Source organism: Equus przewalskii, chromosome 21, assembly GCF_037783145.1.
Source record: "Equus przewalskii isolate Varuska chromosome 21, EquPr2, whole genome shotgun sequence".
NCBI classification, from domain to species: domain Eukaryota; kingdom Metazoa; phylum Chordata; class Mammalia; order Perissodactyla; family Equidae; genus Equus; species Equus przewalskii.
Genome location: NC_091851.1, coordinates 19,074,591 through 19,089,024, shown reverse-complemented (window position 1 = coordinate 19,089,024; position 14,434 = coordinate 19,074,591). Strand labels below are relative to the sequence as shown.

The window sequence follows — 14,434 nt, the reverse complement described above, 5'->3', positions numbered from 1 at the left end:
TGCTTCCTAAAAGAATGAGTTTAGCCAAATCTGTCCCTTGGCCCATCTGGGAAAGACTGGGTGTTCTCAGGGCCCTGGAGAACAAAATTTCCAATGGCCTCTGGTATCCACTGAAAGTTTTATTTCTTTAGGATTTTATCCCAACCAGTTGTTTAAAAACCAAGTAACACAGACCTGGGGAGTAGGGGTTGGGCACTGCACCTCCCTCCTTCTCCCCATGGACAGCAGTAGGAGAGAAGGAGGGGACAGGAGAGGTGGCTGAAGCGGGGCAGCAGCAGTAGTAATGGGGCGACGCTGTCACAAAGCTAGCTCCCTCCCTCCTCTCCCAGGCCCTGGCTGGAGTCCCTATGGCTTGGGGTGGGAGGTGGGGAGAACCCACCCCAGGCCCTCCCCCACCCCTCCTCAGATAGCCTCCTTGGGGACTCAACCCATTTCTTCTGCAGGAGACTGAGGCACAAGGAGAGGAGTAAGTGGGAGAGGAGGATGCAGGAGAGGCAGGGAGGTGGCACAAATGAAGGCAGAGGTGAGAGGCATGGGCGAGGCCCTGGGAGGCCCCTGGATGCTCCACCCCCATACCCACCCGGCGAGGAGCCTGGAAGCCACACCATCACGCAGCATTCCGGAGATGAGGTGGGGTTTAAGGCTGAGGGGCCTGGAGGCTGGCAGGAGATGGCCTCAGTCGAAGCCATGCCAGTCACTGTGCTCAGAGTCGTATTCTAGCTCAGCACCCACGCACTTGACACCATCCAGCAGCATGGGTGTGCCGTGGTGCCGGTCTGCAAGGCAGGCGAGAGGTCAGTATGCCAGGCTAGACCCTGGCTCCACCCACTCCAAGGGGACCCCTCCACCTTCCCTCCCAGCTCTGCTAGGGGGTAGAGGGAAAGACACCTGTCAAGGAGGTTGGGAACCCTGGGCCAGGGCAAGGATCCCTTTTTCAGATGGTGATCTGGGAGGAGGGCAGAAACCCCTTGTGGCCAACCTGGTGCCTCCCTGCTCTAGCCAGACCTGTGCCTCATGCTCTCACCCATGACGCGGGCCTGCACCATGACGCGCACACAGGTCCCGGTGCCACCTTCACAGGCTAGCAGCATCTCCTCCTTGAGGACACCCTCCTTGTGTGCCGAGTATTCACACTTGATGCTGTAACCTGCCCAGGGACAGCCCACAGCAATCAGCACCTGCATGGCCTCCTGCCCCGGCCCCTGCCCCCCAGCATTCACGGGCCCCACTCACCACCAAGACTGGCCTCCTTCTCCAAAGGAGCAAGGATGGCTCAGGAGGCACACAGGCCTCAGAAACTTCCCATTCTCCAGTGACCTGTACATGCCTCTGGCCTAAGAGACGCCATTATGGCTCCAAGAGTCAAACTCAGGCTTCCAGAAGGGCCTGCTGATTCCCCAAAAGGGCAGGCAGGGAGTGGGGGTGATGGAGAAAGGTGGGGGGCAAGGCAGGTCTTGAGCAAATCAGGCAGAAGGAGGCAAAGGCCTGAGGGGACTCACTCAATCCACTTAAGGGCAAAGTCATGAGGAAGTGAGGGAACATGAAACCTAAGCTGGGCTTCAGCTCATGGTGAAACGGACACCCTAGCATCTGCCAGGCTGTGGGGGGAAGTGGGAGAGGGCCTGAAGCGGGCAGGGTAGGAAGAAGCAGCCTGAATCCCAAAGCCTGGGACTGGCAGGTGCTAGGAAGTAGCTGCCCAGAGTTCCTTCTTGAGCCTCTGGCAGGTTTTTCTCCAGGGGCAGGTGAGAGGGAGGGCGGGAGGCACACAGCCAGTTCCTCAGTGGCTCCCATCATCCCACAGAGGTATCTATCAGGCGATGGGCAGACACAGGCCAACAGTATGAGCCCATGGACTTCTGTCTAGGGAGTGAGGCCTGGGGCATGGGACCTGCCAAGCTGCTACTCTGCAAGCCCATTAAGAGGCATCATGACCCCTGATTGCTGAGCAGCCTGTCCACCCAGATGGGGGGAAGGGAGTACCCATGTTCTCACTCCCACACACACCCAGACCCTGATGGAAGAGGGCAGTCCTCCAGCACTCCGAGCAGGGGACGCACCTTCTGGGATGGGCATGACGCTGAGGAGCTTGAGGTGCAGGCTGGGGACAGGTGCCTCTCGGATGTCCTTGCTCAGCCTGTGCACTGGCGGCAGAGTGAAGGTAATCTCATACCTGTGCAGGATCTTCAGGAAGCCAACCTGCAGCAGGAAGGGTGGGGGAAGGAGGCACCTTCACTTATAGCCTCCCCCAGGAGCAGCCCAGGTCATGCCACCTAGGATTCTGTGGGCTCCTGCAGCTGCTTCCTCAGGGATCCCTAGGGAGCCTAACTCCCACCACTACTCCAGGTGGTCCACACCCCCAGCTTGGTAGTTCCCGGCCCTTCCCCTCAGGACCTCATCCCCACAGCTCAGCGAGCACACCCCTCAGCAGCTGTCTCAAGGGCCTCGCAGCTCCTCAGTGCCCATTTTATACGCGAGGAAATAGAAGCTAGGAAATGACTGGCTGGAGGCCAGGATAAAGTTCCCCATAGACCTCTTGGCCACTTCTGCCACATGTGGCACACAGCAAGGCACCAACCACTGCCCACAGGGAGATGCAAAGTCCCGTGACACAGGACGTCCACCATCTACCACTACTGAGACCTGCTCAGAGCCAAGAGCCTAGGGTCAGGGACACTGGTCCTCTAGTCACTCACATGGAGATCAACGGTAGCACAGAATGAAGAATGAGACAGAAGACACTAGACCAGCTGTGTCAGTCCAGAGCTGGCCCACAGCCTGGCACCAGCCATTAAACCCAGGCTTTGCCTGCCTGGCTGGCACCTGAACATGGATGCCTGCCTGCCCAGTGCCACCTGCTGCTTACTGTGCCCAGCGGCCCCGACTCGGCACAAGCCACAAGCAATTTTTGTTGTTCATATGCAATGCTTGGCAACCAATGCCCTGAGACTGGTGCCATCCTTGGAAACTCCAGTCGTCTGAAGGGTCACAAGCCAGATTGGCTGTGAGTAGGTAGGCTGACCGAGTGCCAGTCCAGGAGGCACAGGGGTGCATGCTGTACCCACGGCTCACATGAGCACATACTCTCCTGCTCACGGTTTCAGGGGCTGGACCGCCCTGTCCCTGGGGGTCAGTTGGGACATGCTGCATGGAGCATTTAGCTTTTCAACGGGAGCAGCCTGACGTCACTGCATAAAAAGGCTCAACCCATGTGGCTCCCACACTCTGCACGTGGAGGGCACACCTCTCAAGAGGGCTTTCTGGCTGTACCTGCCATCAGTGACGCTGTAACCCAGCTGCACCCCTTACAGAATCTTCCAGGGGAAATACTGAGAGAAGTGCAAAACAATACTCATTACTGCTCTATTTAAAACAGTGAAAAATAGAAACAGCCATAACACCAGGAATAGGGAACCGACTAAATCAAGGATGATACATATAACGGAATACCAGGCAATTGTAAAATCTCCTGGAAAATTATTTAGTGACACAGGCAGGAGACAGTTCACAAGAAAAGAAAGCAAAAAACAGCATGTACACTGTTAGACCAGCTTTTTGTTTTTAGAAACAAAGCTTTAAAAAAAAGCTGGAATGACACACATCAAAATATTTACCATGGTTATTTCTGGATGGTATGATTGTGGGTACTTTTAAATTTCTCTATAGTTTTCTCTGTCTTCCAAATTTCCCCTAATAGACATGATTGGATTTTGCAATGGGGGGTTTGAGGGGAGAAGGAGCTATTTTTTAAAGTTTTAGTTCACTCTGTTTATTCCCTTGGGGAAGTGGTCAGCTGTAGGAGAAAGAGCAAGGATTTCAGAGTTGGACAGAAATGGGTAAGAATCTGGGCCCTTCCTCAGGGTGGTCTCAATGCCACTCCCCTTCCCCCAGGGCACTCCTGCTCTACTCTGGAGCCCTAGCTCATTGTCCGACCTGAAGGCCTCACTTCAGCCCGTTTCCCGGCAATCCATCCCCTGCAGAGACTGCCCCCTGCCCCTCCCAAGTGAATGTGGGCTCTGACAATGTCCCAGCAGTTGGAGGAGCCATACTGGAGGGTGTGTGAGGTGTGACTGCTAGGAGAGGTGGGGGCTCCACCAGCAGAAAACATGGGGGTGATAAAGAAAAGAGCCTAAATCAGCCAGAGGTTTACCAAAGAAGGGTAAATAAAGTCACATCTTCTTATCAGCACAATTAGCCTCACACCTGTGTGACAAACATACATTCTTCCATTTCATTCTTGCACAACTCTATGGGGTGGGAATTGTCTTCATTCAGAGAAGAGGCCTGGCCAAAGTCACAGAGCCAGAATAGCAAGCCTGGACCTAAACCCAGGCCTATGGCCCCATAAGCCTTGACACCCACCTTCCGTTGCTGTTGTTGGGGTGATACCGATGATAACAGTGGCTCTGCTCACCTTGTTATAGGAATACTCTAAATGCACTCATCTCATTGCATTCTCACCACCTCCTGCTTTACAGACGGGAAACCAAGGCCCAGGGAGGGACAAAGATGTGCCTATGAAGCCAGCTTAGAAGAAATGGAACAGACAGGCCCAGTATGCCAGGCAGGGGTGGGGAAGAGGTGGAGAGAGTAAGGCTGAGGAGGGGGGAGGTGTGCCCATACCTTGACTAGAAAGCTGCTGTCGCTCTCCTGGGTGACCATGACCACTGAGTCATGCAGCTTCTCATCAAAGTGGACGTGGCTCTGGGAGCCTTCTGCATCATGACCTGCTGCAAAGCGGATACTCCGGACTCTAGGCTTGTTGCCTAGGAAGAGAGTGGGAGAGGGCTCCAGGGGCTGCTGGCTTCCTCTACCCCCAGGAGACGACTCCCCCTTGTCACCTCCCCACCCCCTGTAACTGCCCTTGATGTCACGCAGCACCCACTGGCTGGACTCCTTTCAGGGCTGGGCCACATCCTACTGGACACTGGGGATCATGAGGCTTGAGGCCCCTCACCTGCCCCTACCTGCCCAGTCCTCCCACAAAAAATACCCACCCTGAGAATGGGTGTGGGCGGAGTCAGGGATTGGCTAATATGACCCCTCACTTAGAGGGGATGAGGCTGACACCAGAGACAGGAAGACAGTCCTCCAGACTCTCGCCCCAGGCAGTGCAGGACTCAGTCCCAGGCCTCTGGGTACCCTGTCTGGTGCTCTCCTTCACACTGCCAAGCTCCCCATCTCTGGGACCTTCTCTTCCAGGTCTGTCAGTGCCTGAGGCCCCTGCCTGCTCCTCTGGATGACCCCAACCTGAGAGAGGAGCGGGGCAGGAACAGGAAACAGGAACGGGCTCTGTGGAATCTTCCTGGGTATAGGAGAAACAAAGAGGGCCAAAAACAACACCAAGCCCCCCTAGGAGAGGCTGCCTCTCAACCTCATCACTGATCACTGGCAGGGAAGATGGAAGAACCTAGTGGAGCCTCCCAGACCCCACCCAGAGACACCCTTCCTTCCTCTGCTTCACTCTCCAAAAAGCCCTGAGCTGTCCCCGGCTGAGTTGGGTCCTCCAAGGCCAGGAGGCAGAGAGTTGAGACAGGCAGAGTAGTGGGAGGTGGGTTGAGCATCTGGGTTGGGGGAGGCCTGTCTTGCCAAGAGCATGACCCCAGACCTCTCTGGCCCCCACAGCCCCTAGGTCTCCCAAGAGCCCTGCCTAGAGTCCTGCTGGTGGGATAGCCTGGGCCAGCCTGGGCCTGGGTTCTTGGACACTCAGTGGAGGCCTGAGGGGGCCAGCCTAGTACTTCCACATTCCCTGCTGAGCCTCCAGACCTGACCCGCAAATCTTATCAGGCCTCCTTTGCCTAAATCCCTCTATGAGCCCTTCTGGAATCTGAACAAAACCCAAATTCCCTTCCACTGCTTGCTATGGCCATACTCACCTCGTCAGCCTCAGTGCTCAGCCCAAGCCCCTGGGGACCCCTAAACCCTGCAGTGAAACAGGAAGCCTGGAACACGGGGACACGAGGGCACACACTTCCATAGACCAGCACACCAAGGAGCCAGCAAGGGTCCCAGGTTCCCTGCTAGGGCTTCGGTGAACCCCAGAACCTGGCACAAACACTGGTATAATTACTGATGTAATGTAACTCATACTCACATTCAGACACACACACACACAGCCAATGCAGGCCTCACATGCCACAATGCCCCCTCCCACCAGGGCCTGCTGGAAGACTGGAGCAAACGCCGCCAGGCCAGGAAGGCACTCACCCTTGTTGGCTGCAGCCATGGACGCCCTCCCTGCCACAGGGTGAGACACTCAGCTCCTGCCAGACACTGCCACTCAAGCTCAGCAGCCTCCCATGCTCCAGGGACACGAGCAGGAGCCTGAAGGATGGCGAGTGGGGAGGGCCGGAGTTAGGGCCACACATGTGCCCACGGCTGGGGGAGAGCAGAGATCTCCCTTTAAGAAACGCCCCCTGCTCTCAGCAGCCCAAGTGGTGCCTGCAGCATCTAGCACAGGGGGTTTCTGCCCCTACTCCCTACATTCACCAAGAGCCCTCACTCCTGCCTGACACCCTACTGACCCAGGGGCCAGCCAGCATGTGCTGAGCTGCAGCTTCTGGGTGCCAAAGTGCCAGCACAGGATTCTTGTGCCCAGCACACGACTCTTGTGCCCAGCACACATGAGGCTGGTGGGAAGGGCAGCCTGGAAAGGAGGAGGGCATCATTGGCACTTTCTAGGGGCCATTTCTGGCGCTGGTGACCCCAAGGGCTGTACCCTCCTGCAGCCAGAGGCCACATTATTCAGGTCACACGCCCACTACAGCTGGGTCTAGGTCAGAGCCAACAGAATGCTTGGAGGGGAGCAAGAATGGGGGCCCAAAGAAGACAAACATGTCCGTGGAGCTTTCCCTCCTTTGATCAGTCAGAGCCCCTTGGAGGGGCTGCCCCCATCACAACCCACCATTCAGACTCTGGCCTGATTCGAGGGGCTGGCCTCCCAGTTCAGCTCCCCAAGGGCAGCCTCAGGGCAGGGGCAGTAGGAGGTGCCCCCAGGAAGCCTGTGTGAGCTGCTGATGGGCTGAGCTGGGCCCATCTAAGCATCAAAAAGAATAATGACTGCAATTGACAGAAACAGATGGAATACATAAAATTGGAGCATTCACAGAGATTACAAAAAAAGAAGAGAGAAAGCAAAACAAACAAACCCAAACCCTCATTTGTCACCACGGCCTGCTGGTAGCAATGCCCTAACTCTTTACTCTGAAAATTGGCAACAAAGAGTAATAATTCAGCCTGTCTCTTGGCCTTTCTGGTAGCCAAATTGCCCTGGTGGGTAAAGGAAAGCTCTTCTTTACAGAAGGATTCTCACTATTAAATAACAAAGGAATGACCAAATGCTAAGTAATTCTGCAACCTCCAAAGAAACAAATGCTGGAGGCAGTGAGTCAGCGGATGCTAAACCAGGAGGGGAAAGGGTGACCGAAGTGGATGCTTGCAGATACCCAAGAACCACTGACAGATGACCTGGGGTTCTTAAGGGGAATGACACAAGTTTGCAATGGGGAGATGTGACATCAGCCAGTCATGCACTGATCAATCTCCCCTCCATCAGTGGGCCAGCCTGACATTGATGCCTCCTGATGTGAAGCAGCATGAGGTCACAGCATCACCGATACGGGGGTCCTGCCCAAAATGTCTAACCTGGATCTAATTGAGCCCCTAGTTCCAACTTCCCACTTACTGAAAACACAGAGGTTAGTGGGACAAATTAAATGACTCCACAAGAAAGCAATGAGACAAACCTAGAAAGCAGGATATTCTATAGGACAACTGACCTGTTGTTTTTTTCCCCCCAAACTGCAAGAAGCAAAAAAAAGAGTAGGTTGTTCTAGATAGGGAATGGGCAAACTACAGCCTGTGGGGCCGCCAACTGTTTTGTAAAGTTTTATTGGACACAGCCACACTCACTTGTTATATGTTGTCTAAAACTGCTTTTGCATAAAGCAAAACTACCTTGAGTAGCTGTGACAGAGACCGCACAGCCTGCAAAGTCTAAAATTATTTCCTATCTGGCCCTTCACAGAAAAGGTTTGCCAACCGCTGTTCTAGATTAACACAGAGACCAAGAAGGCAGGATACTCCGTGGGACAGCTGACCTGGTTTTTTCCACCAAATCGGTTACAAGAAGAAAAATAAATGGGGTAGGGGGTTTTTAACTTCCTATAAAAAAAGACATTTGGGGGATAATCGGGAGATGTGAATGGGGCTGGATCTTAGATGACATTAAGAAAAAGAGCTTGTTAGGTGAAATAATGGAACTTTATTATGTAGATAGTATGTCCTTATTTTTCAGAGATACATAAGTACGTAGAGATGAGTGACCCGTGAATGACCTTGGCTAGTCCAGAGAATGAAGAGAAACTATGGGTGGCCTCATAGTCAGGGCTGGGCCTGTGGAGGACATGACCTTGAGGTCCCTCAGGTGCTGAGTAGCCAGGGGAGCAGGCCTCATCTCCCTCCCCATTTCCCAGTACAAGAGAAGCCCAACCAGGCCCAAGCCCCCTGGTAGGGAAGGAATGCAGAAGCAGCCCCAGGCCAGCACCCCCCCCCCCATTGGAGGCTAGTTCCCAGGCCCCAGCCCAGGCTGCAGGGAGGGGAACTATGCCCCCATTCATCTCTGGCCAGGGTCACTCTGGGATCAGCCCCAGAAGGGCAGACCTTTAGCCCTTGAATGCTCAGCTTGTCCCCAGGGAACCTGGCCTCTGGAGAGAGGCCTACCCCCAACCCACCCACTCTCTCTGCCCCCACAAGCTGTGGACTCAGAGCATGTGAAAAACGGCCAAGTGTAAGGCTACCAGGCCCTCTTCCTATCCCAGAGCCTGCTCCAGCCACACCTCTGCAGCCATGGAGGAATGACAGCCCAATGTCAACAAGGTCCACCCATCTCCCAGGATACTTAACCAGTGGCTGGTGAGCAAAGGCTCCTGGGGAGTCTTCACAAAACACTCTGACCCAGTACATGCAGGGCATCCCCTGTCTTCCCCCCAACCCACTGCCTGTTGCCTGCCTGCCTCCACTCAGGCCATCCCCCTGCTAGGAACAATCCTGTTCCCCATCCAGACCTTAGCCTGGGTCTCAGCCCCAGAGAACCTTTTTTAGGGTAGCACAATGCCACCCCACCCTGGCCCATCCCAGGATAGGTCTGAAAATCTTGAAAGGATCCCCTTTCTCACTTCTGGGATTATTTGATATCTACATTCCCCACTTTACAAGGACAGTGACTGTGTTTTTGCCAAACCCTGTGTCCCCAGAACCCCAGTCCAGCACCTGGCAGGGAGCAGCTGTGTCCAGTTTGTATTTGTTAAATGAATAAAGGACCAAACTAAGGGGAGCCCAAGCATGGCCTTGGCTGGGCCCTCTAGGCAGACGTGGCCCGCCAAGGTCAGTGACTGTACCGGAGGTTCTCAGGAAGAGGAACTCCTCACCCTACTCTCTTAGCCAACCCCTGTCCTGGAGGGCACTCCCCTCCCCCATCTCACAGTGTGGACTCACACTGGGCATTCTTCTAGCCTTGCCACAATCAAGGGGGGGCCCATGCCCGCCTAGAGATGGAAGCCCACTGAAGGCAGGACCCATATCTCATGCACTGCCCAGAGCTCAGGACGGAGCAAGCACTTGGGCACTGCCTGTAACCCTCTGGCAGGGAGAACACAGAGAGGGGAGGCAAGTGACTTCAGGGGCCCAAAGGAGACTGGAAAAAGCAAGCCTTCTTTTGCAGCAGAGAGCCCTGCCGGTCACTCTCCCTGGGGAGCCACTCTTGTCCAAACATAATTCCTCCTCAGGAGCAGGAGGAGGGGGCATCGGTCCTCCTCCTGCTGCAACTGTGTCCACAGGGAACTGTGGCCCCCTGGCAACCCCAGGCCTCTTCCTGTGCCAGCCAAGTGCTGAGCATGGCCCAAGCCACACAGTTGCCTAGAGGCAGCAGGGACAAGGTGAGGAGCATGGGTCCAGAGCCCAGCAGTTCTGGCTCAAATTCAGGCTGCATGGGGAAGTTACTTTGCATCTCTATGCCTCAGCTTCCTCATCTGTAACACAGGAATAAGCAATGGCCTCTTCCTCCAAGGGTTCAGTGCAGTTGATGCCTGAAAGCTCTGTGACAATGCTCCCCACTCCACCCCCACCTTTGCAAAAGCAAACCCCCAAAGGCCTCGTTTCTAAAGCAACAGCCATTTCAGGGCTGCTCTGGCGGAGACGCACTTCAGGCCAATCCTAAACAACCAGGAATGGCTCTCAGGGTGGGCCCCAGGGATTTCAGCCTTCTCAGAAAACAGCTCAAGTGTTGAGGGGCCTCCCTCCCCCTTCTCTTCTCCTGCTTCCCCCTCCCCCACTCCCAGGTCAGCCAGGTCCCCAGGGATTGCCAGAGAGCAGAATGCTTGGAGTCCGCTGTCCCCTACAACCAGAAGGACTCACAGTGCAGCTGCGAAGAATGTACATCCTGGGAAATGCTCTCACTCTGGCAAAAAAAAAAAAAGACACCCACCCCCTTAGAGGGGCTATCAACAAGTCAGGGGGCTACTACCATGGACAGTCACAGGATTGGGAGGGCTGGAAAGCTGGAACAAGAGCCTTGGGGGGCTTCTTTGGCTCTCAGCTACTCTCAGGGAAATTAGGGGAACCTGCTGTCTGGAGACAGAGAGCTGCCAGCTCAAGCCACTCTCAGCTTTAGCAAGAAAGGCTGCTTCGAGGTTACCCTACCCCGGATAGGCCTCAGCCAGCCCACTGGAGCCTCTGGCATGAGAAGCAGACCCAGGGACATGGCAAGTGGGCAGAGATGGACGGTTACACAGGAACCCAGAGTTCGCAGCCCCCTAGACTCCTGCCCACAGGGTGCTAGCTGCTACTCTAGGACGTCCCACGCTGAGGCCCATGGCTCCAGGCCAGGGGGAAGCCAAAGACAGTTTGTCTATGGCAAAGTGGAGCTCCAGTGCCACCCTCTTGCTGCCCACCCCACAGCTGCACCCCCACACCACTTCTGTGCTCCAGAGGCAGCCCCCAAATCCCAGGCATCACAGGGCCAGCCCCAGCTTGTCCTCTGCTTTATGGCTGGGAGCATGCCCTCAACTTCTTGGGGCCACCTTTCTCATTCATTCCTCAATCTCCATTCTCAACCTGTTCAAGGATTTTCTGAGCCAAGAACTCCACAGCCTTCTACCCTCCTCGCCCCCTGCCCAGGGCTCAGTCCTGGCTTAAGGACTCAGTCCAGCAGAACATCGTCCAGCCTCTCATTAAAGGTCAAGTTTGTAAAAAGAGTGCCCACGGAGGCCACACTGACCTGCTGATTCCAGAACCTGACATAGGGCTGGGCACACCGTGGGGGCCTGCATACCTAGAACAAAGCTTAGAAAGGGAAGGCTGGAGGTCAGGTGTGGTTGTGGCAGTTTTACATGAACTCAGTCTGGATGTGACTCCATTTCCTCCTCCATCCAGCAGGCCAAAAGTGCAAGGATAAGTATGGGTGTTCTCTCTCTCACAAATGGGTAGAGCGGGGGTGAACTGGGTAAGGAACCCCCACCATCCTACACTCTCCTGTCTCCCCAAGAAGTGCTGCCCTCCCCTGCCCAGCCTCCCTTCCTCACAATCCCCCCACAGCCCCAGCTGGAGGGTGCTTAGACCCCTGTAGCGTCTACCAGCCTGCCCCACCCAGGCCCTACCCTCGGCCTGTCACCTGGAGGTCCCAAGAAGTAGAGGCCAGGCTAGGCCTAGGGGGTTACTGCTGCCCCTGACCTTCTTCAGCTCCCCAGGCAGAGAAACGCCCTACCCCCACTTCTCAATGCCAAGATTCAAGAAGAAGGGCAACCTAAGGCCTCCCTTCTCAGTCCAGCAGGGCTCCTGCTCATCAACAGGAACACTAGCCCAGAACCTAAACAGAACCCCTCCTGCTGAGTGACAACAGGGAGGTGCTGACCAAGCCCCCAGAGGCACCAGGGGCCCGGGTGTAGGACCCTGAATCCTCTCCCGCCTCCATCCCCGTGGGTGTGGCACCCCTATCCCCGACCCGTTCTCATCTTCTGGGGGGACAGATACGGCTGGACGTTTCTCCTCCCATCACACCTATGCTGGACTTCGAGTCGGCGGCTCTGTCCCTCAGAGACAATCCTGTGCCCTCCCCACCCTCACCTCTGCTGACGCAGGAGTCTCGGGAGCCCGCACTCCCCGACATCACCGCCCTCCTCCTTGAGGGTGCCGAGGCACAGGACGCTCAGAGAGGCTACTCGTCCAAGGTCACACAGCAAAGCGGTGACAATAGAGGGGTGCTGCCGGCGCTGACCCCATTAAACCCCGTCCTCACTGTGTCACACGTGCCCACGACAGCGCGCCGCGCAAAATACCCCAGCTCCACCAGCTAACGGTCACCCGCAGCCCCAGGGCCTGACATCTCCCCACTTCAGGTACTAGGGAGCCCTCCTGGGCCGGGCCCCGACAGAGGAGCCCCCGCCCCAGCCCGTTGGGGTGTCAGGAATCGACTGCCTAGGACAGCGGCTAGGCCAGGAGGAACCCACAGCGAGCGGGGTGGAACCAGGAGGTGGCCGGAAGAGGAGCAGTCTCACCGTGCAGGGCGCACTGCGGGGCCGTGACGGACGACCGCGGCGGCAGCTGTGGCGGTCGCGGCGGCAGCGGGGGCTGGACGCAGAGCACGAGGAGAGACCCCCGCGCCGCCGCCGCCGCCGCCCGCCTCATGGCCACGCCCCCGCCTCCACCCATTGGTCAACCGAGGGGGGTGGGGCGAGGACGCCTCGACCAATAAGCGGGCGCCAGGGAACATCCAACAGGCGTTGCGCCACTGCGTCACGTGCAAGGGGCCCTGCGGCTGCACTATGCGAGCCCACGCCTACCCAGGGCTGTCTGAGTTCTCGCGAGGAAAGCGGGCAGGGTGCCCGACGTGGCCAGGGGCCAGCATGGGGCAGAAGGTAGAGAGGGAAGGACGAGCGCGTCGAATAGGCCCCGCCCGCGTCCCTCCTTTGGCTGTGGAGTTTGCACCTCCTGCCTCAGCCTCAACTTGGAAAAGGCCTCCCTGGGCTCTGTCCCCTCGAGCGGCCGTCAGGCGGGACTCAGGGCTAGGTCGGGCACCTGAAGGTTGTCTTTCTCCCTAGGCTTCCAAGCCTACATCGGCAATCGATACGGGCACCGCTAGGTCCTGTCAGGAGCTGAAGAACCCTCCATCCTTCCCGCTCTGCAACCCCCGGGTTTCGGCCTCTTCCCCCTCCACCCCGTGCCCCTGCCTCGGCGAAGCTCTCCCGCGTGGACCTGAGACTCGTCCTGGGAGCCCGGTCGGCCGGGATAAGCATCAGAACAAAGGCGGCACGCGGGGTGGGGGGTTGAGAGAATCTGTGCTGGTGCCCGCGGGGACGGCAGCCTCTGCTCCCGGTCTCCATGGAGGCGGTCGCCATGGCAGCGGGATGCGCCTAGCTCAACGCCGCGGGGTGGGATGTGCGCGCAGGCACAGAGCATGGGAGCGAGAAGCTTGACCCTCAGGTCTTTAGAAGTGCTAGCCGCGGCTCCGCCTGCAGGTCCTTGAACAACACACCCCCACCCCCGCATTTCGCTGCACCTACGGTGTCCAAGAGGAGCTGTCCGGAGCACGCGGCTGCCTCCTACCACCGTAACTAGGAGAGAAAGGGCGTGGCGTGGCTAGGACCAGCTTTCTTTCAGGAGGACCAGGGTCGCTGCCTTTGGGGAGCCCCCAAGGCTCCTACCCTCCGCTGGCTCCCTGTGGCCCCTAACCTATCTCCTGGTCTATGGTCTGCACGCTGTTGGCAAATTATGTCTTCCTGAGCTATTGTTCCCATTGCATCTTCCCCACCTCCAACGCGCTCCGTGCCCTGGGCCTGTCTTCAGCAGAGCTTTACAAACTTCTTAGCAGTATTTTGGGTGATTCGTGCGCACTCTGGCGTTTGAGATGCTGCCCTCCTGCGCGGGCATTAGAGTTCCACATTCTGACCCCAGCCCATCCACTCCTGCCCGGATGCTTTCTTACCACCCAACTACACCATTCCATGTGCCTCACTATGGCTCCCCCCAGTTGTATTCCCATATCTATTCTATTCTTCAAGGTCTAAAGTTGGCAGATAGTGGGCCTGAAGCAGGTTGTTGATGTACTTTGTTTAGCCCACATAAGTCTTTTTAAAATTCTAATTCTTCTTCCTTCTCTTCTTCCTCTTCCACCTCTTCCTCCCCTTCCTCCTCTCCCTCTTCTCCCTCTTCCTCTTCCTCCTCTTCCTCTTATTTCCTCTTTTGAAATATCAGAAGATCTAACAACATGGACTCACATTTCACCCTGGCACAAGAGGCTGGCACATTAATTTGCCATAGTCCCCACCAATCCCTATTTGTGGGCTTTTTCAAACACACAGACTAGCTGCTAACTGTGCACTGCGTGGGGCTATTTCCTAATTGTCAACTCCTTTCAACAAATATTTACTAAGTGTATATGATG

General features: G+C 56.3%; 1 protein-coding gene across 5 annotated transcripts; it reads right to left on the bottom strand.

Annotated features, from left to right (window-relative positions):
- Nucleotides 1-106: 106 nt before the first annotated feature.
- ADISSP (adipose secreted signaling protein) lies at nucleotides 107-12,783 on the bottom strand. 5 transcript variants are annotated; one of them, XM_008533595.2, is made up of 6 exons: nucleotides 12,549-12,719; nucleotides 6,205-6,321; nucleotides 4,621-4,763; nucleotides 2,058-2,196; nucleotides 1,025-1,147; nucleotides 107-776 (listed from the first exon to the last, which is right to left on the bottom strand). In XM_008533595.2, exons 2-6 carry the CDS (start codon nucleotides 6,221-6,223, stop codon nucleotides 676-678), a joined length of 525 nt encoding a protein of 174 aa, XP_008531817.1. In that variant the 5' UTR covers nucleotides 6,224-6,321; nucleotides 12,549-12,719; the 3' UTR covers nucleotides 107-675. The 5 variants fall into 5 exon arrangements, with proteins under 5 accessions (XP_008531817.1, XP_070444984.1, XP_070444987.1 ...); XM_070588883.1 differs by having other exon boundaries at nucleotides 6,205-6,375; nucleotides 12,549-12,711; XM_070588886.1 differs by lacking the exon at nucleotides 12,549-12,719 and adding an exon at nucleotides 11,273-11,338 and having other exon boundaries at nucleotides 6,205-6,375.
- Nucleotides 12,784-14,434: the final 1,651 nt, after the last annotated feature.

What these genes read in the sequence shown, in the direction of transcription:
- ADISSP (XM_070588882.1), bottom strand. Translation starts at nt 12,702, where the DNA reads ATGGGTGGAGGCGGGGGCGTGGCCATGAGGCGGGCGGCGGCGGCGGCG. An exon ending in CCCGCAGTGCGCCCTGCACG is followed by an intron (nt 4,764 to 12,548) that starts GTGAGACTGCTC and finishes CTCTCTTCCTAG; the next exon opens with GCAACAAGCCTAGAGTCCGG. An exon ending in CGTCATGCCCATCCCAGAAG is followed by an intron (nt 1,148 to 2,057) that starts GTGCGTCCCCTG and finishes GTCCCTGGGCAG; the next exon opens with GTTACAGCATCAAGTGTGAA.